The sequence below is a fragment of the Scyliorhinus torazame genome, chromosome 2 (genome assembly GCF_047496885.1).
Source record: "Scyliorhinus torazame isolate Kashiwa2021f chromosome 2, sScyTor2.1, whole genome shotgun sequence".
NCBI lineage: Eukaryota > Metazoa > Chordata > Chondrichthyes > Carcharhiniformes > Scyliorhinidae > Scyliorhinus > Scyliorhinus torazame.
This window is the reverse complement of record NC_092708.1, coordinates 315,967,666-315,991,899: the sequence shown is the minus strand read 5'-3', so window position 1 is coordinate 315,991,899 and position 24,234 is coordinate 315,967,666. Positions and strand designations below refer to the sequence as shown.

General features: G+C 46.6%; 1 protein-coding gene across 3 annotated transcripts in view; it reads left to right on the top strand.

The window, feature by feature from the left end:
* Positions 1-18,359, top strand: part of kiaa0586 (KIAA0586 ortholog) — a 934,633-nt gene extending 916,274 nt beyond the window's left edge. For all 3 annotated transcript variants that reach the window (XM_072489245.1, XM_072489251.1, XM_072489243.1), the window contains one exon: positions 17,960-18,359. In XM_072489245.1, coding sequence (XP_072345346.1) covers positions 17,960-18,102 — 143 coding nt within the window. In that variant the 3' untranslated portion in view covers positions 18,103-18,359. The remainder of the gene's footprint in view (positions 1-17,959) is intronic.
* The last annotated feature ends 5,875 nt before the right edge of the window (positions 18,360-24,234 follow it).

Here is a 24,234-nt window from a genome sequence, read left to right as displayed (position 1 = left end):
AGATGTTTTCCGATAAGAAATAGCATGACCAGCATCCTGATTTGAACTGGTTACCTCGGTTTGTGATCACATTAAAGTTTGATTTTCAAATACTGCATAAAACGCTCTTTAACATGTGTGTGCACATCCAACATGGCTTATATTAAAAAGCAAAATAAGTTATGATGAAGGGTCACAAACATGAAAAGTTAACACTCTTTTCTCTCCAAAGGTGCACCTGACCTGCTGACTATTTCCATTATTTTCTCTTGTATCACAACATATAACCATGTTTGCACATTCTGGCCATTTTGCAAATATGTGTATATGGACTTTTAAAAGGCTATTGATAGAGGACCGTATGATAGACTTGTTAGCAACTTGAAGTCTAAGGCATTATAAGAACAGTGTCTGTGTTGGTACAAAATTGGCTAAGGGACAGAAAACAGAGAGTAATGGTGAACAGCTTTTTCTCAGATTGGAAGGGAGCATTGAGTGATGTTCCAGGGGTTGATATTAGGGCTACAGCTCTTTCGACATACAATAAATGTTTTGGACATGTTTTGGACATGAGTTCAGAGGGCACAATTTCAAAGTTTATAGAAGACACAAAACTCAGAAATGAATAGAGAAAGATTAACAGACCATTTTCACTTCCATTCACAACTCCTCAGATACTTAAACAGTTGGTGCCAACTTGCAATGAGACCTGAACAACATTTAGGCTTGGGCTGACAAGTGTCAAGTAACATTTGTGCCAGGCAAGTGGCAGGCAATGAGTGTCTCCAACGAGAGAGTCTAATCACCTCCCTTTGACTTCCAATCACGTACCATCACAGAATCCCCCATCATCAACATACGATGGATCATTATAGAACAGAAACTTAACTGGATCAACCTAATAATTATGGTGTCTACAAGAGCAGATCAGATCTAACAATTCTTCAGTGAGTGAATCAACTCCTGACCCAAAGCCTGTCCACCATCTACAAGGCACAAGTCAGGAATATGATGAAACCTCCCACTTGCCTGGATGAATGCAGCTCCAAAAGCTCAATACCATCCAGGATAAATCATCCCACTTAATTACCACCCCAGCCACCACCTTACGCATTCACTTCTTTCGCCACCAGTGCACCATAGCTGCAATATATACCATCTACATGATGGACTTCAGTAATTTGCCAAAGCTCCTTTGACAGCATCTCACAAACCTACAACCTCTGATAGCCAGAGAACAGCAGCTGCAGGCTAATAGGTACACCAAGTTCCCTTCCAACTCTCCAATCATATGCCCACCAATGCACAATTTGGTTCCATGAGGACAGCTTGACTCCAGACCTCATTACAGTCTTGGTTCAAATATGGGCAAAATAATTGAATTCCAGAAGTGAGTGAAAATGACTGTCCTTTACATCAGACTGCGTTTGCCCAAGTGCGGCAGAAAGGAGCCCTAGCAATGCTGGCATTGATGGGAATTGGGGGGAAACTCACCATAGGATGAAGTCACTCTTAGCTCAAAGGAAGATAGTTATAGTTGATGCAGGCCAATAATTTCAGTCCTAAGATATCGCTGCAGAAATTCCTCAGAGCAGTGTCCCAGACCAACCATCTTCAGCTACTTCATCAATGACTTTCCCTCCATCCCCAAGTCAGAAGTTGCTGATTGCACAATGCTCAGTTCTGTTTGCAGCTTCTCAGATTTGAAGCTGTCCATGCCAGTATCCAATGAAACCTGGACAACACCAGGCTTCTGTTCACCGTTTACAATATGAAATACCAGCAATGACCATCTCCAATAAGAGAGAATCTAGCCACTTCTCCTTTATATTCAATCAGATTACTTGAATACCGGGGCTACAAGATCAGGGGCTGGATTCTCGGCAGCACGCCGGGAGAGAATCCGGCGTCAGGGAAAACATGGGATCGGGATACTACGGTCCCCCACTTGTGTCGGGATCGAGGTTTGCACCCCTTGCAAGCGGGTGGATGCAAATGGGTCATTAAGACCCATATACATCATGGGCGGGATTCTCCCGGATCAGCGAGGTGGCCCAATGCCAGCGTAAAAAATGGCGCAAACCACTCCGGTGTCGGGCCGACTGGAAGTTGCGGAATTCTCTGCACTTCCGGGGGCTAGGCCGGTACCGAAGGGGTTGGCGCTGTGCCAGCCGGCACCGAAGGGACTGCGCGAGTTAGCGCATGCGCAGAATCGCCGCCGTGGTTCGGTGCATGCGCAGACAGGCCGGCGTATTCTGGTGCAGGGGGGTGTCACTTCCGCGCCGGCCATGGCGGAGCCCTACCGGGGCTGGCACAGAAGGAAAAAGTGCCCCCACGGCACAGGCCCACCCGCAGATCGGTAGGCCCCGATCACGGGCCAGGCCACCGTGGTGGCCCACCCCGGGGCCGGATCCCCCTGCGCCCCCCTGAGGACCGCACCAGCCGGCCTACCAGCCAGGTCCCAACGTGTGGGACCATGTCTAATCCACGCTTGAGGGACTGGCCAGAAATCGACGGCCGCTCGGCCCATCGGGGCCTGGAGAATTGCCGGGGGGACCGTTACCAATGGCCCCCGACCGGCATGGCGTGATCCCCGCCCAAAAACCGGCACCGAAGAATACGGCAGCTGGCATCGGAGCGGCAGGGCGGGATTCACGCCACCCTCCGGGTAGGGGGGGTCAGAGAATCCCACCCCATATTACCAGGCTGAGCACCTTGGGCGCGATTCTCCACTCCCACGCCGAAGTGGCCGCGCCGTCGTGAACGCCGTCGAGGTTCACCACGGCGCGGAACGGCCCCGGTTGCGACCGATTCAGGCCCTGACAATGGGCCAGTATCGGGGCCGCGTCATCTACCCGCGCGAGGCCTTGTCGCCCGCGTAAAAGCGCCGCCGATTAGATGACGTGGCTGGCGCCGCATAACGGACGTCATCCGCGCATGCGCGGGTTGGCCGGCGCCAACCCGCGCATGCGTGGTTGCCATCCTGTCCACATCCGCCCCGCAAGAAGATGGGGGACGGATCTTGCGGGGTGGCGGAAGGAAGGAGGTCCTCATTCAGAGAGGACGGCCCGACGATCGGTGGGCACCGATCGCGGGCCACCCCACATTTAAGGTACCCCCCCCCCCCCGGTGCAGGATCCCCCCTCGCCCCCCCACAGGCCGCCCCCCCCAGCGTCCACACACCACCCACGACTGTAGCGACAGGTGTGGACGGCGCTGGGGGGAACCCGCCGTTTTGGCCTGGCCGCTCAGCCCATCCGGGCCTCAGAATCGCGGGGGTGCCGGAGAATCGCCATTTTGGATATCTCCGGCGATTCTCCGGCCTGCGGCCCGCGAAACTCGACTGGCCCGTTCCCGCCGCTCGCGAGAATCACGGGAGGGCGTCGGACCGGCGGCCCCGGAAATTTCGGCGGCCCAGGCGATTCTCCCAACCGGCGTGGGAGTGGAGAATCGCACCCCATATTCTCCGTGTCCTCTTGATTCTCCAGTCCTCTGGGTCGGGAATTAAGTGGATGAGAATTGGTGCTGGTCCTGACAAGCTTGTACCTGATGTGGTGGGCCAAGTGGATAACTTTTTAAGGGAGTTGGCCCCAAAGTCCATCGGAGGGCTGCCCTTCCCCCCCATAATGCAAGACCTGCCTACCCCTACCCCACTGCCACCCCACCCACCGGAGACCCACTAATTAGAGACCCCCACCTGAGACCCCCTAAATAAAGAGACCCTCCAGAAACCTCCTAAATAACGAGACCACCAAGACCCCTAAAAAAGACTCTGCCAGGGACCCGCTAAATAAAGAGACCCCCTAAATAAAGAGACCCCACTCGAGATTCCCTAAATCAAGAGACCACCCCCCTCTAGAGACCCCGAGAAGAGAGGCCCCTGTCCAAAGCAAGAGAGCAATCCAGATCCAGCCCATTCATGCAGTTCTCTTTGATATTGATTTTACTAGTCTGTGATTGACAGCTTGCACACACACCCAGCTGTCGGCATTGTTCCACTCCTCTCTTCACAGCTAAGCAACTTTGAAGTGGTCAGCTGTGGAACCAAGGGCAATGTTCAGAAACATCAAGCTTTGAGTGACAGCTGGGTGGGCCATTTCAAACAGAGTTAAGTGCTTTCTGTTAGTTTCACAGCTGACCACTTCAAAGTCACTCAACTGTGAAGGGGATGAATGGAATGAATGAATGGCTTGCAGATCAAAGAGCTGAGGTAGTTTGTACCCAGCTGACTGGTTTTCTCTTTCCAGGAATTGACAGGCGCTACTTCTTCCTGAACCAGCAGGTGTATTACCCAGCAGGTGTATTACCCAGCAGGTGTATTACCCAAGCGCGTTTTAAAGCAGTAATTTTTTTTCATTGCCTCTGTCTGGACTACTCTCACGCTTCCAGACAGAGGTCCCTCTTCTGGGGAGTCTGTGGAGCGGGGGGGGACGTCTCTTTATTTAACAGGTCTTTGTGGGGAGTCTCTTTATTTAAGGGGGGCTCTCTTTAATTACAGAGTCTCTGGTAGGGGGAGGATATGGTGTCAGGTCACCTCTGTACTGGGAGGGCATGGAGTGACCCAGAAAATCCTGGGGGTGGAGGCTGAATTGCACTGGAGGGGACTGAACTGCGTTGCGGAGGGGCAGGGGGCCCAGCCGCGAGACCTTGTTATCGAGTCACCTGCTCAAATAGGCAGCCCGATAGTGGGATTCCCGGGAAATCATTTGCAATCCTCACTGTGGCTAACGATTAGGAATCGCTTCCTGATTTGTGCTCCAAACGGGAGCGCAAATCAGATGCAATTTAGGTCCAGACGGAAAATCCAACCCGGGGTCAGAGGTTAGGAATTCTGTGGCAAGTAACTCACCTGACTCCCCAAAGCTTGTATAAAGCTGCTGTTCTGCATGTCGCAAAGTACAAGTCAGGCATGTGTTGGAATACTTGCCTGGATGAGTACAGCTGTAACACTTAAGAAGCTCATCGCCAACCAGAATAAAGCAGCCCACTTAACTGGTATTACCCACCACTTTAAATATGCATTCCTGCCATTACCAGCACCCAGTGGCTTCAGTGCCATCTATAAGATACACTCCAGCAATTTGCTTAGGCACCAAAACCTGTGATTTCTATCAGCTAGAAGAACAAGGACATCAGGTTTTTCAGACCACCACCATCTGCAATTTCCCACACCATCCTGACTTGGAAAATACATTGCCGTTCCTTCACTGATGCTAGGTCAAAAACCTGGAACTCCCTCCGCAACAGCACTGTAGACATACCAATACCACATGGACTGCAACGGTTCAAGGCTCACCACACCTCCTCAAGGGAATTGAGGGATGGACAATATGGGCTGGATTCTCCTGTCCCCCAGCTGCATGTTTCTTGACGGCACGCCGTTCACTGTTTGTGGGATTCTCTGCTCCCACCACTTGTCAATGGGATTTTCCACTGATGCCACCCCACTCCCCCGGAAAACCCACTGCTGGCGGGAACAGAGAATCCCAATTGTTGGAGAATTCCGGTCTATATGGTGGCCCTGGCAGCAATGCCCACATCCTATGAATACTTTATAAGGACCTAATGAAATGGACAGAAATATGGGCCAAGATTTTCCGATCCCAGAGCACCCGCTATCGCTGCTATCGAGAACGGAGATTTAGGTGCTCAGCTAAATCTCCCATTCACTGCAGTGGGACTGGAAAATCCCATTGGTGCAAACGGATGGAAAATCCCGCCCATCGTAGGAGAAATTTAACAGAAATGTGTGAAGTGATTCATTTTAGTAGAAAGAATGAGAAGAAAACGTGAACTAAATAGTGCAATTTTAAAGGGGAACATTAAGTCCCGGACTATGCATACACAAAGCTTTGAAGGTGGCGGGACAGGTTAAAAAGACTGTGTAAAAGGCAAATGTGATCCTTGGCTTTCTAATTAGAAGCATAAAGTTTGCTCACATTTACTTCAGTTACGTAGAAAGATTAGAGTAGGTAGGACTCTTCTCCTCCGAGAAAAGAAGCTTGAGAGGAAATTAGATTGAGGTATTCAAAAATCATGTGGGGTCTGGACAGAGTCGAAACTGTTCTCATTGGTGGAAGGATCGAGAACCAGTGTACACAGATTTAAGGGAATTGGCAAACAGTGATAGTGACATGAAGGAAAACTTCTTCACACAGTGAGTGATTAGGATGTGGAATGAGTGCCTGAGAGTGTGGTGGAGGCACGTTCAATCGAGGCATTGAAAAGAGAATTTGTTTCATTATCTGAAAAAGAAGAAATGCAGGCTTATTGGGGGAAAGGTTGGGGAGTGTTACGAGGCAGAATAGGCTGAATGGATTCCTTCTGTGCTCTAGTCATTCTACAATTCTATATAAAAGAACCCCGCAAGAGGCAGAATTCAGTCATTCTACATCTGGAAAGAACCTGTCAAAGGGAGGCTACCACCACAGTTATCTGATGCATCCCTAGATATTATGCTGCCCGCTATAGGATCTGCAGAGATTCTGTTCCCAGTGGATGGGAGGAAGAACCCTGTCTCAGTTACCAAGCAGGCATGACAGGAACTGGCAGAGGACATAAGCAGGGGTATGATTCCTTGGTCATTGATACGAGCGAAAGAGGCTCATTGACTGCATCAGTGCAGGAAAGGTGAATGGCATCCCTCGTTCAAAGGTCAACTCCTCACTCTGCTTTAACAACCTTCTCCGACATAGCAAGCTTCAGACCAACACATCTTGCAGATGCACGCCTTCTTCTCTTTCGAGCTACCTCCTCACATCCACATCTAACCAGCTAAATTCCGCGACAAAATTGCGACGGGCGCTGATTTCATGCCAAATCGCAATTCCCGTCACCTTGACAGCGGCGTCAATGCGATCCGGAACGCAAATGGGCAGCACGGTAGCACAGTGGTTAGCGCAGTTGGGTCACAGCTCCAGGGTCCCAGACTCGATTCCCGGCTGGGTTACTGTCTGTGCGGTGTCTGCACGTCCTCCCCATGTCTGCGTGGGTTTCCTCCGGGTGCTCCAGTTTCCTCCCACAGTCCAAAGATGTGCAGGTTAGGTGGATTGGCCATGCTAAATTGCCCTTAGTGTCCAAAATTGCCCCTTAGTGTTGGGTGGGGTTACTAGGTTATGGGGATGGGGTGGAGATGTTGACCTTGGGTAAGGTGCTCTTTCCAAGAGCCGGTGCAGACTCGATGGGCCGAATGGCCTCCTTCTGCACTGTAAATTCTATGATAATCTAAATTCTATGTTTGCATGTCATTAGCGGACCTGACCCTGTATTCTTCGGGGCCTCTGCGATTCTCCACCTCCGATGGGCCGAGTTCCCGATGACGCGGATCACTTGTGCTTTTAAAAATCGTGAAACCGGCATCGTGGCTGCTGAGGGAGAGAGAGGGGGTACGGAAAGTATCCAACATGGCCATAGTTTGCTGACAGTTGTGCCGCTGGCGAAGTGGGGGGGGGGGAGGTGAAGTAGCGGGAGGTGGGCTGTGGGGACAGACATGGAACACCATTGCCGTAGCCATTAACACACGCCACTGACTGCCCACTGTGAACTTAGGACTATGGGTTGTATAGCTGTCCCCTCAGGGCACCCCACCCCGGATGCCTTCTGGGCCTAGCTGACCCATCAGCTCCAGCACACCAATACCATATTTTTGGCTGAGATAAGTGTGTGTAGTGAGTGTAATGTGTATGTGCGGTTGCAGCTTGTCAGCCTCCCGAGTGTCAATCATGGACCCGGCGAATCCTGCACCGTTTTTCCTTGGAATCAATTGTGTTCCCCCTCTACAGTCATTGAATCTGTCCAGGTCCGGCGCCAGTTTTGCTGTCGTGAATGTCCATGAATTCTGCTCCGGCGTCAACACTTAATTTCAGGAACGGAGAATCCAGCCCGTAGAGTCTGATCATCTTCCTCTCCTGTAGCTACAGTCCTTGCTAAGCAGCTCAATGCTGTGTAAAGTATAGCACATCACTATCATTCTGGATACCCTTTCTGTTGATGTTAAAGGGTGTCCTAAGATCTGTGTAGGTACATGAAATGCATTTTCAGCACACTAGTAGCTTGTCCAATGACACTCCTTATGTTCGAGGACTTCAGTTGTACCTTTCCTGGGTGTCAGATACATGACAAGCTTTCAGTGGTTGCAGACCAGCTGAACATTGATGGAGTGTAATCTTTTCCAATTGATGAAGACTGTTGGTGATCTCGGGGCACATTGATTGCAATGTGTTTGTAACCAATCACTCTCTGGACTTGTACAGCCAGAACAGCAAATCCTGGAGCCCTCTCATTTGACTGCCTAATGAGTAGCAAGTGGACGTAAGTGACAGCCCTGGAATAATACAGCACCAGATTCCTAGGAGATGCATGTGGTGATATGCATCACTGTAAATACACAAGGGATTAATGTAAATGCACTATGACTAAGTAAACACTAGAGGGAGCACCAGAGACGTCATGACATGCAGACATATAGCTAATGAACACATAGAATAGGACACGACCAATGGGCAGTCAAGACACCCAGAGGTGGCATTACCACAAGGGGCATTACACAACCCATATAAAAGGACAGGGCACACATGCTCTTCCTCTTTCCACAGGTGACACTGAGAGAGTAGGACAGGGGCTGATCAGAAGCATCACACTCACCACGTGGCTTAGAGCAGACTGGCTAGTTAGACTGAGTTACTATAGCAAGATTAGCAGGAGAGTCAAACTCATAGAGAACTGTGCTAATGGTTCAATAAATCACATTGAACTTACTTCAAAGTCTGGAGTATCTTTTGGTCAAAGCTGCATCGAGTTGCAGCCTGTGTTATCCCAGAGTACATTACGCAACAATGCACAAGCACCAAATTGTGAGATTCTGCAGATGTAACAAAATTATGAGTGGCATGGACAGAGTGGATAGTCAAACACTTTTTCCCAGGGTGGAAAAGTCAGTTATTTGGGGACATAGGTTTCAGGTGCGAGGGGCAAAGTTTAGTGGAGATGTGAGAGGCAGGTTGTTTTACACGGAGGGTGGTGAGTGCCTGAAACTCGCTGCTGTGGGAGGTGGGGGAAGCAGATACAATAGCAGCGTTTAAGAGGCATCTTGACAAAACATGAATAGGATGGGAATAAAGGGATACGGACCCCAGAAGTGCATATGGTTTTAGTTTAGTCAGGCATCTTGATCAGGGCAGTCATGGAGGGCCGAAGGGCCTGTTCCTATGCTGTACTGTTCTTTGTAACCAGCGGATCCCTGGGAGGAGCCAGAAGCAAAGAAATTTAGGGCTGTGGTGATTTGATTGTTACTGACGATGCACACCCACCTGATCCACCTGACAGGTAGTCTTCAGGAGCTGCAAATATCAACAACAACTTGATGTGGAAGTGGGAACTTCCTGAGACACTGGTGCTCAGTCATATCTAGAAGGCTAATCCTCTGCCTGTAAATCTTGTGAAGACCGTGGAGTTGAGATCACAACCAGATCCTACTGAATGGTAAAGCAGGCTTGAAGGGCTGAACGACCAGCTAGTGTTCCAATATCTCAAATGCTCAGTCTCGTTATTCCCCACTGTCCTCTTGCCTTGTTCAACCTGACAATTCCCAGGAAGCCAGGGAAACCTGTGCACTGACAGTTAAAACCAGAATCCAATGTTAAAAATTCAGCCCCTCCGCCACAATCTCTGTCCCCGCCTTGGAGTCAATTCACCTTTTTGGTCCCCTTTGAGAATTAAAGAGCAAGTTTAAAAGAGGGATGTATCTCAATGAGAAATAGGACACGTGCATATATTTTTTCATCAGCTAAACCAGCAAATCAAATTAATTTACAACTAAATCAATTTGCCAGTTCTTCACTTTCTTTTCAAGTCGACTCTTGAGGTACCTTCCTGTCCTAAGTTCATTTACGGTATAAAACAATTCCTCAAAGGTCACTTCACCCTGAACAAACCTCAGCAATGTAAAAACAAATCGGCAGGTTTCATTTACTTAAGTAATCCCTTTGAAGTTGTGATTTAGCAACTCAGTAATACTATTTTGAGATGAAGCAATACCCAGATTTTTATATTATCCTTTAGTATTTGAAAAAATGTGAATCATGGGCCTGAATTTTAGAGTTGGGAAGCGCCCGAAGTCAATGCAGGCAGGAGCTGATGTGAAATCCACTCCGTCCGAGATCGCATTGATAACGTGCTATTATGCCGGCTGGCTGGCCAATTACCAGTCATCTAGCGTGAAATGGGCTCTCTGAGAAGCTGAGAGCTACCAGGGAGGATAGGAAGAGGGCAGGCGCTGAGAAAAGGGAGCGCAGGGACTGGCACTTGAACTGTGCTCCCTCACGGGGGCAGCCACTGCGGAGCTGTCTGAGGGAGCTGCTGAGTTGAAAAAACATTATTAGTGGAAAAACTATGCCACCAGTGTCTAGGCAGCGCGATCATACACAGATCTCCGACCCGGACACATTTGTTAATTTTATTTGAGCTATGACTTTCATCCCACCTTAAATCAAAGTTGCAGCTTAAATGTAAAGGCCGCCTTGCCAATTGACCCACCCGCCAACCATAAAGGCAGACGGGCAACGTAAAATTTCAGTCAATTGCTGTTTAACTAATTTAAATTGGCTTCTTGATTGTTGGTGGACGCACTTCCGACTGAAATATCGTGATGATGTGAAGATGCCGGCGTTGGACTGGGGTGAGCACAGTAAGACGTCTTACAACACCAGGTTAAAGTGCAACATGTTTGTTTCAAACACTAGTTTTCGGAGCACTGCTCCTTCCTCACCTGAGGAAGGAGCAGTGCTCCGAAAGCTAGTGTTTGAAACAAACCTGTTGGACTTTAACCTGGTGTTGTAAGCCGTCTTACTGTGAAATATTGTGAGGTCGGGACATACACGCCCGACATCTTTTCCCACGATTTTACGTGTTTCCGGGTCCGGCACACGCCCACCCGAGCAACATAAAATCCAGGCCAAGGAACCCGAAAATCTTATAAAATCCAAATATTTGAATTTAATTGTGATCAGTATCACTATGCTTGTTCTCACTTTTTATGAGTAAAATCTGGTCAGTTTTATTACAAATATTGACTTTATTGCAACTAGGTATATTTGGTATCGTTGGTTGCAACTTCATAAGTACATATGCATAAGGATATATGGCCCTCTGTACATTTTTATGGATGATAGATTCATCAACGTGAATTAGATTTTTAATGAATATATGTAATGATCACTCCTAGTAAATAACGCTTGACAGATAGATCAATGTTTCACTATGTTTCAATACAACTCAATCAATATGAATTTTCACCATCCTTGCATCAGGAAACCACCAAAGGGTCTGGTGCTGGCACAAAATAACACCTGCCTTCTGCTTGGCTACCTATAGTTTTGTGTCATCCAGCTATTTGTTCATCAGTGTTGGGAAGAACAAAAAAAATCGTTTTGTGCAGAGGACAATGCCAACCTTTAAAAAAAACAATTATTATAGAACTCCACCATCTATTAGAAAGAACAGAGTTTATAGTTAGAAGTATTGATAGGAAATAATTGAATATACTTCTGACATATCAAAAATCATGTAAAAGGATTGCTTACTAGCATAGAATTGAAAACCTTTTTTATGGATGTGCTATTACTTACAATAAAATAAGAATACTCCATCGAAGTAACTTAAGTTTGAGTATATATCTTCCTCCGGGGGAAAAAGCAGGTCAGACCAATATGAGTTTTGAACAAAAGAGTCTTTGGGATCTATAGAATAACAAACCTGAATTATGTTATTTTTAAAATGTTTTTATTGAGATTTTTGTAGTATACAGAACAAGGATAAGTGTGGATATACATTATGAGACAAAGGGAAAAAACATATTTACACATTGGTCTGTTTCTACAACTTACATCAGTCGTCTTACATTATTTACAATAGTGGTTACTGTTTACTGTTTTTCGTTTGCCAGCTCTGGCTGGATCCCCTGTTCCCCCTCCCACTTTCCTTCCTTTTATGGTTTTAGGTTTAGCAAGATACTTGTACAATAAATGAGGAATATTTAGAACTGGTATGCATGGGAAAGTCCTGCATTAAATTATTTACTACTTTCAGGGAAATTTAATAGTAATATATCATACAGTGGAAGGACCAAAATTAATTTACATTTGTTGCCAAAGAAAATATTTAGGCCAGAAGTGTTTAAACCCTTCGATGTAACATTTGTCAGGTGTATATGTAATCTTTTTGAAATCTAGTCCCTTTTTCTGGCCCACTGTGAACATGACTACAGCAGCTTCATTCTAAGCACCTAAACCATACTCCAGACCACCAGATTTCAGTAACTGTCAAATAAAGCTATCACCTACAGGGCATTGGCACTGCAGGCCTGTACAGCAATGTATAGTAGCATTTGTGTTACCCCCAAGGTAATCCACAATCCACTCACTACCATAGTGAAAAATGTTTACATTATCTATCCACTGTATTATATGATTGTACATCTTAATTTGTTGTAACCAAAGAAAATAATATTTGAAGTATTAATTACTCAGTTGTCTTCGATAAGTATGCTTATGTCAGTCCTAGAGACAAGTTGTATCCAGGATTCACTTGTATTAGCATCTTTCAGGATGATATTCCGATGATCCAGATAGGCACTTATGAGGTTGATGTCTTTCTGTTGCTAATTTTTGAAATGCATCTAATGAGGCCAGGAATAATCCTCTTATGCTTGTGATAAGTGAAGAAAAGGGGGAGCAATTGGTTTTACTCTTGGCTACTGTTACGACCTGTGGGGATGGACCAATTAACATCCCCGTGAGCCTGGTTGAATACGAGCTTCCCTGCTAAGGGGCGGGTGGCCCATCAGTGGAGTAAATGGACTCTAGCATAAAAGTCAGCCCAGATGAGAGCCGAGCATGTGTAGTCCCGGCTGGGACCTGAAATGTACCGTGTAAATAGTTTACTTAGTAAGAAACAGTTTCCTTTACATCTCCCGTTTGGACTCCCCTGTGGCCACTAAATTGGCGACGAGGTAAAAGTGGAGCTACAGTCAGTGCTGCTAACTGTTGGACGATGATCAACTCCTACCTCGCTACCAGATGAGGTTTACACTGATTTCAAAATTCCGCTTTTTGGGAGACTTGTTGCAATTGATGCGTGGAGGATTGGACACAAAATGCAGATACTTTTTCAGGGCTAATAGTATAAGTGGTGCTGAGCGACAGACAGTAATGTCCTTGACTGCTTGTGAAGCCCTCACCTTCAGCACGATAAAAAGCCTCACGTACCTTGCAGCCACGGGCTCAAGACCTTTGAAGAGTTGGTAGCACTAGTGGCAGACCATTAAGACCCCACACCATCAGTCATCGTGCAACGTTACCAGATTAACACGGCTGAGAGGATCTCAGCAGAGACTTTTACCGAGTTCTTGACGCGTTTCAAGAAACTAGCTGAATTCTGTGATTATGTCCTATTCCTTCCTGAGATGCTGCGGAACTGTTTGATTTGTGGCGTAAATGATATTATGACTTAACAAAGGTTATTGGTCGAGCCATCATTAGACCGTGAGAAGGCCGTAGAAATTTTGCTTTCAAGAAAAGTGCAGAAAGGGAAGTACAGGAACTCCAAGGAATGGAAGTGAATGGTGTGGGATGTACCCCCTTCAGTGTTCAGTGCTTCCCCCCCCCCCCCCCCCAGCCCCCAGTTTAGGAACCCCCGGATCCCCACCTTGGGGCGAACACCCCCCGAGGCCAGGGCCGCAGATCTAGGACTGCACTGACTAGGCCAGCTATGTCCCCCAAATCTGTAGAGGGAGATCCCAGACGATGTGGGTTGGGGGCCGGAGAAATCGCAGAGAGTGAAAGCCACAGGGCAGCCAGCAAACCCGCCATCCAACCAGGGATAGACGTCAACCCAGAACCCGTACCTTTAATTTGAAACAGGCTGACGACGAAGGCATTATCCCACTCATGGAACTAACAGGCTTTGCACTGCAATCTCACCATGAGGGATTTGTCGGTGTACCAGCTGTTTGTTTGAGCACCATGTCACTCTGTCTTCCAAGCTTTCCCAAGAGGTCACCATGTTGTGATTGCAGCACTCTCCGACACTGAGACTCTGCTACAGTCTGACCAGAACACCAAGGATCACCTCATGCAATGTAGCAAGATGTAAGGCTGTTCACAGGGAGGTGGTGGCATAGTGGTATTATCACTGGAGTAGTAATTTAAAAACCAAGGTAATTGTTTCATATCCCACCATGGCAGATGACGAAATTTGAAATCAAAAAGAAATCTGGAACTAAATGTCTAATAATGACCATGAAACCATTGTTGTGAAAACGCACCTGGTCTCTAATGTCCTTAAGGGGAGGAAATCTGCTAATCTTACCTGGTCTGGCCTATATGTGGCTCTAGATCCACAGCAATGTGGCTGACTTAAGTGCCCCGTGAACTGGCCTAACAGACCATTCAGTTCAAGGCGGCAATTAGGGATGGGCAATAAATGCTGGCCCAGCCAGGTACACCCACATCCCAAGAACGAATATTAAAAAAACCATGTCGTACCTGTACTTAATCTTGCTGAGCCTGCGGTTCTGCTGTTATAATGATATAAAGGCACCAATTGGGTAAATGTGGGTTCATTTATTTAACTGGACACATGAGATATACATGGATAGAAAGCTTGAAGGCCTCAGCAACAGAACTGAGAGTATGTGCTCTATTCAAAAACAAAAGTAAAATCAAGACTAATCGCATGCCACTCTTCCCTTCTAGTGATGTTACACTGCTATCCCTTAAAGGCATAGGAAGGTTGTGCTGTTGTCAGTTTGTAGTGTGTAATCTGTTTCATTCGGGGCTACAGGATTTAAATAGGATTTTTTTGAGTCTTGTGTCAATGAGAGTGTTTTGTTCACAGGTGTGTTTTTCAACCATCCATCTTGTATTAACATTTACACAAAGTGTCTACTACGATACGTATATGATCCTGAATGGATGTACCCTATACCTATATATGATCAAAGGAAACAATTTGACCATGAAATGTGAGCTGCAAGAACATCACAAAGTGAACTACTGAGTAAGGTTTCAACCAAGTGCTTCCAAAAAGGGATTTTCACTAGAGTGGAAATTCAGTGTCAAAGTAGTGGGTACCTTCCAACCCACCCAGTCCCTCCTTTCCCATGGCCCCTCAAACTCTGAGTGTATAGTGGATGAATGAGCACGGACGTGCCAGTGTTTGGTATGGAGAGTATTGGGGATCATGAGGGGTGGGTGAAGGAACATACTTTGGCATTGAGGTTACGAGGGCCAATGGATGGTGGGTGGAGGAGCATGAGGTGGCATGGATAGGGAAAGGGGAGTTTGTGGGTATGGGCTAGAGGGTCTTACTGGTTTGATTATAACTGAGACAAAGGGCAGCACGGTGGCGCAGTGGTTAGCATTGCTGCCTCACGGTGCTGAGGTCCCATGTTCGATCCCAGCCCTGAGTCACTGTCCGTGTGGGGTTTGCACATTCTCCCCATGTTTACATGGGTTTCGCCCCCACAATCCAAAGATGTGCAGGGTAGGTGGATTGGCCATGCTAAATTTCCCCTTAATTGGAAAAAACTAATTGGGTACTCTAACTTTTTTTTTAAAATAACTGAGACAAAGTCTGAGGTGGGCCTTTTGAACAGTGTACCTTGGCACCCGGCAGAACCTGCAGTCCCAACTCCTGTTAGCACACACGCCCCCACCCTGCCCACCAAAACAAAATTCCTGTCTTTGCTGGCACGTTCTCCTAAAGTCAGCAGGCTAAGCCAGAAAATTTCCCAACATCTGCTACATGCCTCAAAGTTGCAAATTCAGTAGGAGTACAACAGCTGATATTACGTGATACAGAGGTAAGACTGGCCACGTACACGGGGGAACCGCTTGCCATACATAGCTGGGACCAGGATGGCCCCTGGGATTTACGGGCAGCAATCTGTAAGACTGCGATTGAGTGTGGTGAAAGGACAAGGGCCTAGTCTGCTAGGCCACAATTGGCTGCAACACCTTCGCCTAGATAAGCAGTGGACTTTCCAAATGAGCACTGGAGGCCTCTATGAGGTGTTGGGAATGGGAATGGCTCTAAAGGCCTTAGGTGCAACTTCATGACGACTTTACTGGTCCTTTTCAGGGCTCCATGTTTTTAGTTGTTGTGGATGCCCATTTGAAGTGTCCAGGGGTCCACAGAATGTCGTCCACTACTTCAAAGGCAACTATTGAAAAACTGAAACTCTCATTCAGTACACCTGGTATCCCGGAGGTGTTGGTCACCACAACGACACGCATTTTACTTGTGAAGCGTTCGGTGTTTCAAAAAGAGAAATAGGGTGCAGCACATCTGCACAGCCCCGTACCACCCGGCTTTGAATGGGTTGGCTGAAAGGGCAGTGCAAATGTTTAAAAGAGGCTTGAAGAAGCAGGCGCACGACTGGCCAGATTTTTATTTTGTTACCGTATCACCCCACATGCCGCGACCATTTTAGCGCGGGCTGAGCTTTTAATGGGCCAAAGACTCCAGACCTGCCTCAGCCTCACGTTCCCAGATATTAGCGGAAAAGTACTCCGCTTTCAGGAGCAGCAGGGGTGTTACCCAGACAGGCAGAAGCGGACCAGACAGTTTGGACCAGGCGACGCAGTTTATGTTCGAAACTTTGGACTCAGTGCCAAGTGGGTCCCAGGAACGGTAGTTCAATGGACAGGTCAAGTTTCAAACCAAGTTCAGACTGAAGACCGAGTGATGAAGAAGCACATAGACCAGCTTGTCGTGATATCATGGTTGTGTTGTAATTCACCGACTGACCACCAGGGGTCTCATTAGTATATAAGTGAATGTTAGAGTCAGGTGACCTCAGACTGACGAGGGAGCTGGAACAGAGGTTGCGTGTGCATGTTGATACTGTTATTCATCTTTTGTTTTGTATATGTTTGACCCGCAGTTAATGTTAATAAATTGTTTATCGCTATAGCTACAAGTGTTCTTCTAATATAAATCAGGCCATCTGACAAGAACATTACACACTTCAGAAGCGGGAGACCGATTCAACTGGAAGCTCCTCTGGAGGTGCCAGTTTCAAGTCAGACAGCACAGCATCAATGATTCCAAGGGCGTAGCCTCCGCGCTACCCGACGCAGAGATGTGGAAGGTTGAGGACTCGGACTCCGAGACAGAAACAGAAGCATCAGAAATGGCTGACGGTGAAACAGCCAGAGGGCAGTCACTAATGGTGGTTCCCCCGCAGTGGTCAACAAGGAAACAACGTTCGCTCTCCAGATATACTACACCTGATTCTGCCCCACATGCGCAAGAGGCTCAACTCCGGGCGAAAAAGAGCAGGCGCCCTCGTGATCCACCTTTCTCCGATGGGTCTTCCGACTATGGGGGCAGGGATGTTATAACCCGCACGAGACCTACGAGGATGGACCAATTATCCTTCCTGTGAATACGGGTTCTCCCGCTGAGTGGGGGTGGAGGCATCAGCGGAACAAATGCATTCTACCATAAAAGTCGGCCCAGAGGAATGCCAAGCATGTGTAGTCCTGGCTAGGACTTGGAAGTGTACTGTGTACACAGTTTACTTCGTAATAAACCAGTTTTCTTTCTACCTGTCGTTTGGACTCCTCAATGGCCACCAAAGCTACCTTTCACACCCACTGTGTTTCTCAACTTTGATATTCAGGTGCGTGATCAGTCAACAGTGGCAATCAATTACAAAGCTAGTTATTTAATTCCAGATATTTGATTGCTTGTTAGCAAATGTCCTGTTAAAATGGCCGAGAAATCCTTCTACAAATCAGAACGGGTTACAACTTAAAAGTGAATGTTCTCCATTTATCAGTAAATTAAGTGATATTGGTACCACAAGAAAGTTTCATTTGTTTTATTAATGGAAAATCTTCCCTGACCTTAAAGTTCTATACATTTTTCATGATTTTGGACTCTGTCTTCATGACAATATACTTTCATTATTCTTAAGGTACCCAGGCTGAAGGATCTTGTGAACTTCAAGCAACTCCTTTGAAAATGTCTGTAACTCTACCTTCCATGAATGAAGAGGACCTCTCTGACAGCATCAGCACAATAAATGCTGATGATACTTCTGGGGCTGAGATATTCTAAACCTCCCCAACAAATCCTTTTGAAAGATTCTTAATATTCCTTTTTGTTTTACAAGTTTTTCAGCACATTGTTATTTGAATGTTTTAGTGCAAAGTTGTAATAATTTTTATTTAAATTGGCAGTAACGTGGTGACCATAGTTCAACAGCCTTTTTAAAAAAACATTATTGATTGCAACATGTTGTAATAAATCTGATATGTTTATGATTGTATTTTAGTCGCCAGTGAACAATAAATTTGAAGTTTGTTTTCCAGGAAGTCAGATAATGATTATCTTGTCTTTTACAGGAAAGTTTGAAATCCTGATGCACTGTTAGAATCATAGAATCATAGAATTTACAGTGCAGAAGGAGGCCATTCGGCCCATCGAGTCTGCACCGGCTCTTGGAAAGAGCACCCTACCCAAGGTCCACACCTCCACCCTATCCCAATAACCCAGTAACCCCACCCAACACTAAGGGCAATTTTGGACACTATGGGCAATTTAGCATGGCCAATCCACCTAACCTGCACATCTGTGGACTGTGGGAGGAAACCGGAGCACCCGGAGGAAACCCACGCACACACGGGGAGGATGTGCAGACTCCGCACAGACAGTGACCCAAGCTGGAATCAAACCTGGGACCCTGGAGCTGTGAAGCATTTGTGCTATCCACAATGCTACCGTGCTGACCGTACCATGTTCGCATTAGTTCTTTTAATTTCTCTCGCAAACCATTGTTTCTAGAATAGGAGAATACCGAATATCATTAAAAGCTGGAGTTATAAACAAAGTGGGGCTGCTGACAGCTGTCATAACAAGCTGGCACAAATTTAATCAAGAAGCTCGCTCCTTATTTCAAATATTTTCACACTCCTCAATTTCCAGTGAAATTTGCAGGAATCATTGTTAAGCTCTGTTGACATTTTCCAAATGCTTGCATGTCTTCCCTCCACTTCTTAAAAATGCCCAGTGTATCTCAGATTATCCTGAAAGGGCAACATATCTCAAAGGTTTGAGCAACACGTGACGTTGGCTGTTTCACGCTGCTACTATGCAGTTGCAACACGGGCAGTCTTTGCCACTAACAGGATGTCAAGCCTAAAAGATGCTCTGCCTATCACACGAGTGAGTAATGAGGTATCTGAATTTCAATGCCAGTAGGCCGTATGTCCAAAAGTCTGGGGGATAATATCAAACAGCATGTCCCAGCTGCTGTTCATAATAGGCAAGGTGCAGACCATACCCAACCAGCCCGTGTTTGCAAGACTCAAAAAACGGTGTCCAACAATAGATGCGGTTCCGCAATTAGGAATAATCCTCAGTGTGCTAAGAATTACGTCGACAATCAATTTAAGATTGTCAGTCGGGCTCACAGCATGGTGCATTTGCGTGTACTGGAAGCTATTAATATACAAGACCCTGTGCTTTTCAGACGGAAAGAACATGTACACATATTGCGCCCATTTCTGGTGAACAAATGAGATGACAGCATTCGTTGATTCATTCCTCAGGCAGTGCCTTGAACAGTCAGGGTCAAGCTTCCTGGTTTTTTCAAACAAGTGCTTGGCAGTTAACTGTCAGTTACCATCAACTGGTGCATTCTCCATAGCAACGTCTCTGCCAATCTGAGTCAACCAACCAGCACCCTCTTCTCATACAACATAAATTTCCTTTGTAAAACTGAGTATAACTTTCCCCTTGTATTGGTATTCTTGCGAAGTGTCTTGTTGAGCACAAGACAAAAAGCCTTGACATCTCAAAAATTTCCATTTTTGTAAATCAGAAAAGGCTTTTAAGCATTAGTACAAACAATAGGCACTTGTATTTAGATTTAACTACACTCAAATATTAGGAAAATTCTGCATGCTTATGTATTTTATTTCATTCTCTCGCTCTCTTTCTATGAGTCATATTCCCTGTTACAATCCTGGCTTCTGACTATAACATTCTGAAGTGAACCAGCCATTAGGATGTGGGAAGTGGTGGCGTAGTGATAATGTCACTGATTAGTAATTCAGAGATCCAGGCTAATGCTATGGGCATATGGGGTTCAAATCCCACCAAGGCAGCTGATTGAATTTTAATTCAATTAATAAATCTGGAATCAAAAGCTAGTCTAATGGTGACCACAAAATCATTGCTGATTGTTGTAAAACCCATCTAGAACATAGAACGATACAGCGCAGTACAGGCCCTTCGGCCCACGATGTTGCACCGAAACAAAAGCCATCTAACCTACACTATGCCATTATCATCCATATGTTTATCCAGTAAACTTTTAAATGCCCTCAATGTTGGCGAGTTCACTACTGTAGCAGGTAGGGCATTCCACGGCCTCACTACTCTTTGCGTAAAGAACCTACCTCTGACCTCTGTCCTATATCTATTACCCCTCAGTTTAAAGCTACGTCCCCTCGTGCCAGCCATTTCCATCCGCGGGAGAAGGCTCTCACTGTCCACCCTATCTAACTCCCTGATCATTTTGTATGCCTCTATTAAGTCTCCTCTTAACCTTCTTCTCTCCAACGAAAACAACCTCAAGTCCATCAGCCTTTCCTCATAAGATTTTCCCTCCATACCAGGCAACATCCTGGTAAATCTCCTCTGCACCCGCTCCAAAGCCTCCACGTCCTTCCTATAATGCGGTGACCAGAACTGTACGCAATACTCCAAATGCGGCCGTACCAGAGTTTTGTACAGCTGCAACATGACCTCCTGACTCCGGAACTCAATCCCTCTACCAATAAAGGCCAACACTCCATAGGCCTTCTTCACAACCCTATCAACCTGGGTGGCAACTTTCAGGGATCTATGTACATGGACACCTAGATCCCTCTGCTCATCCACACTTTCAAGAACTTTTCCATTAGCCAAATATTCCACATTCCTGTTATTCCTTCCAAAGTGAATCACCTCACACTTCTCTACATTAAACTCCATTTGCCACCTCTCAGCCCAGCTCTGCAGCTTATCTATATCCCTCTGTAACCTGCTACATCCTTCCACACTATCGACAACACCACCGACTTTAGTATCGTCTGCAAATTTACTCACCCACCCTTCTGCGCCTTCCTCTAGGTCATTGATAAAAATGACAAACAGCAACGGCCCCAGAACAGATCCTTGTGGTACGCCACTTGTAACTGAACTCCATTCTGAACATTTCCCATCAACCACCACCCTCTGTCTTCTTTCAGCTAGCCAATTTCTGATCCACATCTCTAAATCACCCTCAATCCCCAGCCTCCGTATTTTCTGCAATAGCCTACCGTGGGGAACCTTATCAAACGCTTTGCTGAAATCCATATACACCACATCAACTGCTCTACCCTCGTCTACCTGTTCGGTCACCTTCTCAAAGAACTCGATAAGGTTTGTGAGGCATGACCTACCCTTCACAAAGCCATGCTGACTATCCCTGATCATATTATTCCTATCTAGATGATTATAAATCTTGTCTCTTATAAACCCCTCCAAGACTTTACCCACTACAGACGTGAGGCTCACCGGTCTATAGTTGCCGGGGTTGTCTCTGCTCCCCTTTTTGAACAAAGGGACCACATTTGCTATCCTCCAGTCCTCTGGCACTATTCCTGTAGCCAATGATGACATAAAAATCAAAGCCAAAGGTCCAGCAATCTCTTCCCTGGCCTCCCAGAGAATCCTAGGATAAATCCCATCAGGACCTGGGGACTTACCTATTTTCAGCCTGTCCCGAATTGCCAACACCTCTTCCCTACGTACCTCAATGCCATCTATTCTATTAGCCTGGGTCTCAGCATTCTCCTCCACAGCATTATCTTTTTCCTGAGTGAATACTGACGAAAAATATTCATTTAGTATCTCGCCTATCTCTTCAGACTCCACACACAACTTCCCATCCCTGTCCTTGACTGGTCCTACTCTTTCCCTAGTCATTCGCTTATTCCTGACATACCTATAGAAAGCTTTTGGGTTTTCCTTGATCCTACCTGCCAAATACTTCTCATGTCCCCTCCTTGCTCGTCTTAGCTCTCTCTTTAGATCCTTCCTCGCTACCTTGTAACTATCCATCGCCCCAACTGAAACTTCACACCTCATCTTCACATAGGCCTCCTTCTTCCTCTTAACAAGAGATTCCACTTCTTTGGTAAACCACGGTTCCCTCGCTCGACGCCTTCCTCCCTGCCTGACCGGTACATACTTATCAAGAACACGCAGTAGCTGATCCTTGAACAAGCTCCACTTATCCAGTGTGCCCAACACTTGCAGCCTAATGGTTCACTAATGTCTGTTAGGGAAGGAAATCTTCCTTCCTTACCTGGCTACATATGATTCCACGTTGACTCTTAAAGTCCTTTGTCCTCTAAAAGGGCCGAGCAAGCTACTTAGCCATCATTATCAACCGCCATGAAGCCTACCAGAAGGAATGAAACTGGATGGACCAGCCGGCATTGACCTAAGCATCAGTAATGACAATAGTAAACACAGCCCTGTTCACCCGTGCAAAGTTCTCCGAACTAACATCTGGGGTTTGTGCCAAAATTGGGAGAGCTGTCCCACAGACGAGTCAAGCAAATGCCTGACTTAGTCATGCTCATGGAATCATACCTTACAGACACCCTCATCGCCAGAGATGGCGGCACGGTGATATACAGTCGGGAGAGAGTTGTCCTGGGAGTCCTCACCAGTAACACTGGTGACCCCATGAAGTCTCATCGTATTAAGTCAAACATGGGAAAGGAAACATTCTGCACCTACACCTCCCTCAACTGATGAATCAGTACCCTTCCATGTTAAACACCACTTGGAGGAAACACTAAGGGTGGCAAAGGCACAGAGTGTACTCTGGGTGGGCGACTTCAATGTCCATCATTAAGCGTCGCTTCGTAGCACCACTAGTGGCCGAGCTGACCGAGTCCTAAAGGACATAGCTGCTGGACTGGGTTTTCAGCAAGTAGTCATGGAACCAACAAAAGGGAAAAACATACTTGACCTCACCCTCACCTATCTACCTTTCGCAGATGCATCAGTCTATGACAGTATTAGTGGGAGTGACCACCACACAGCCCTTGTGGGTCCAAGGTCCAGACTTCACATTGAGGATACCCTCCACCATGTGTAGCATCATCACTGTGTTAAATGAGATAGATTTCAAACATATCTAACAACTCAAGACTGGGCATCATGAGGCAGTGCAACGGTTCAAGAAGGTGGCTCACCACCATCACCTTCTCGAGGGCAATTATGGATGGGCAATAAATGCTGGCCTAGCCAGCAACACCCTCATCTCTTGAAAAAATACTTTTAAAAAGCACAGACTCATTCACTGCTTGATTATTTCCTTTCTAAGCCTCTTGGATCACTGGAAGCATTTTTGTCTCTGAGTCAAAGTGCCGTGGGTTCAAGCCCCACATCACAAACTTGAGAAAATGATCCAGGTTGGCATTTAAATGCTGTAGTGAGGGAGTGCTGTATTGCTGGAGATGAGCTTTTCTTCATGAGAAGTCATGGGCAGCACGGTAGCATAGTAGTTAGCGCAATTGCTTCACAGCTCTAGGGTCCCAGGTTCGATTCCCGGCTGTGTCTGTGCAGAGTCTACACGTTCTCCTCGTGTGTGCGTGGATTTCCTCCGGATGCTCCGGTTTCCTCCCACAGTCCAAAGATGTGCAGGTTAGGTGGATTGGCCATGCTAAATTGCCCTTAGTGTCCTAAAATTGCCCTTGGTGTTGGTTGAGTGGGGTTACTGGGTTATGGGGATAGGGTGGTGTGGGCTTGGGTAGGGTGCTCTTTCCAAGAGCCGGTGCAGACTCGATGGGCCGAATGGCCTCCTTCTGCACTGTAAATTCTATGAGGTCTTGTTGCCTATTCAGCTGCATGTATGACATTAATACGACAATGTGAAGAAGAGGTGTCCTGGGCGGCATTTATCACTCAACCCATACCACCAAAACCAGATTATTTGGTAATTCATCTCCTTGCTGTTTGTGGGACCTTTGCTATATTACAACAGTGATTACAGATCAAAAATACCTCACTGGCTGTGAACCCAGTGAAGATGTGAAAATCACCGTATAGGTTCAATTTCTGTTTCATTCTTTGCTCCCTTTGACACTGTATCCTGCAGGAGAGCAGTTGCACGTGCCACTATCTTGTGAGCATCGGTACATG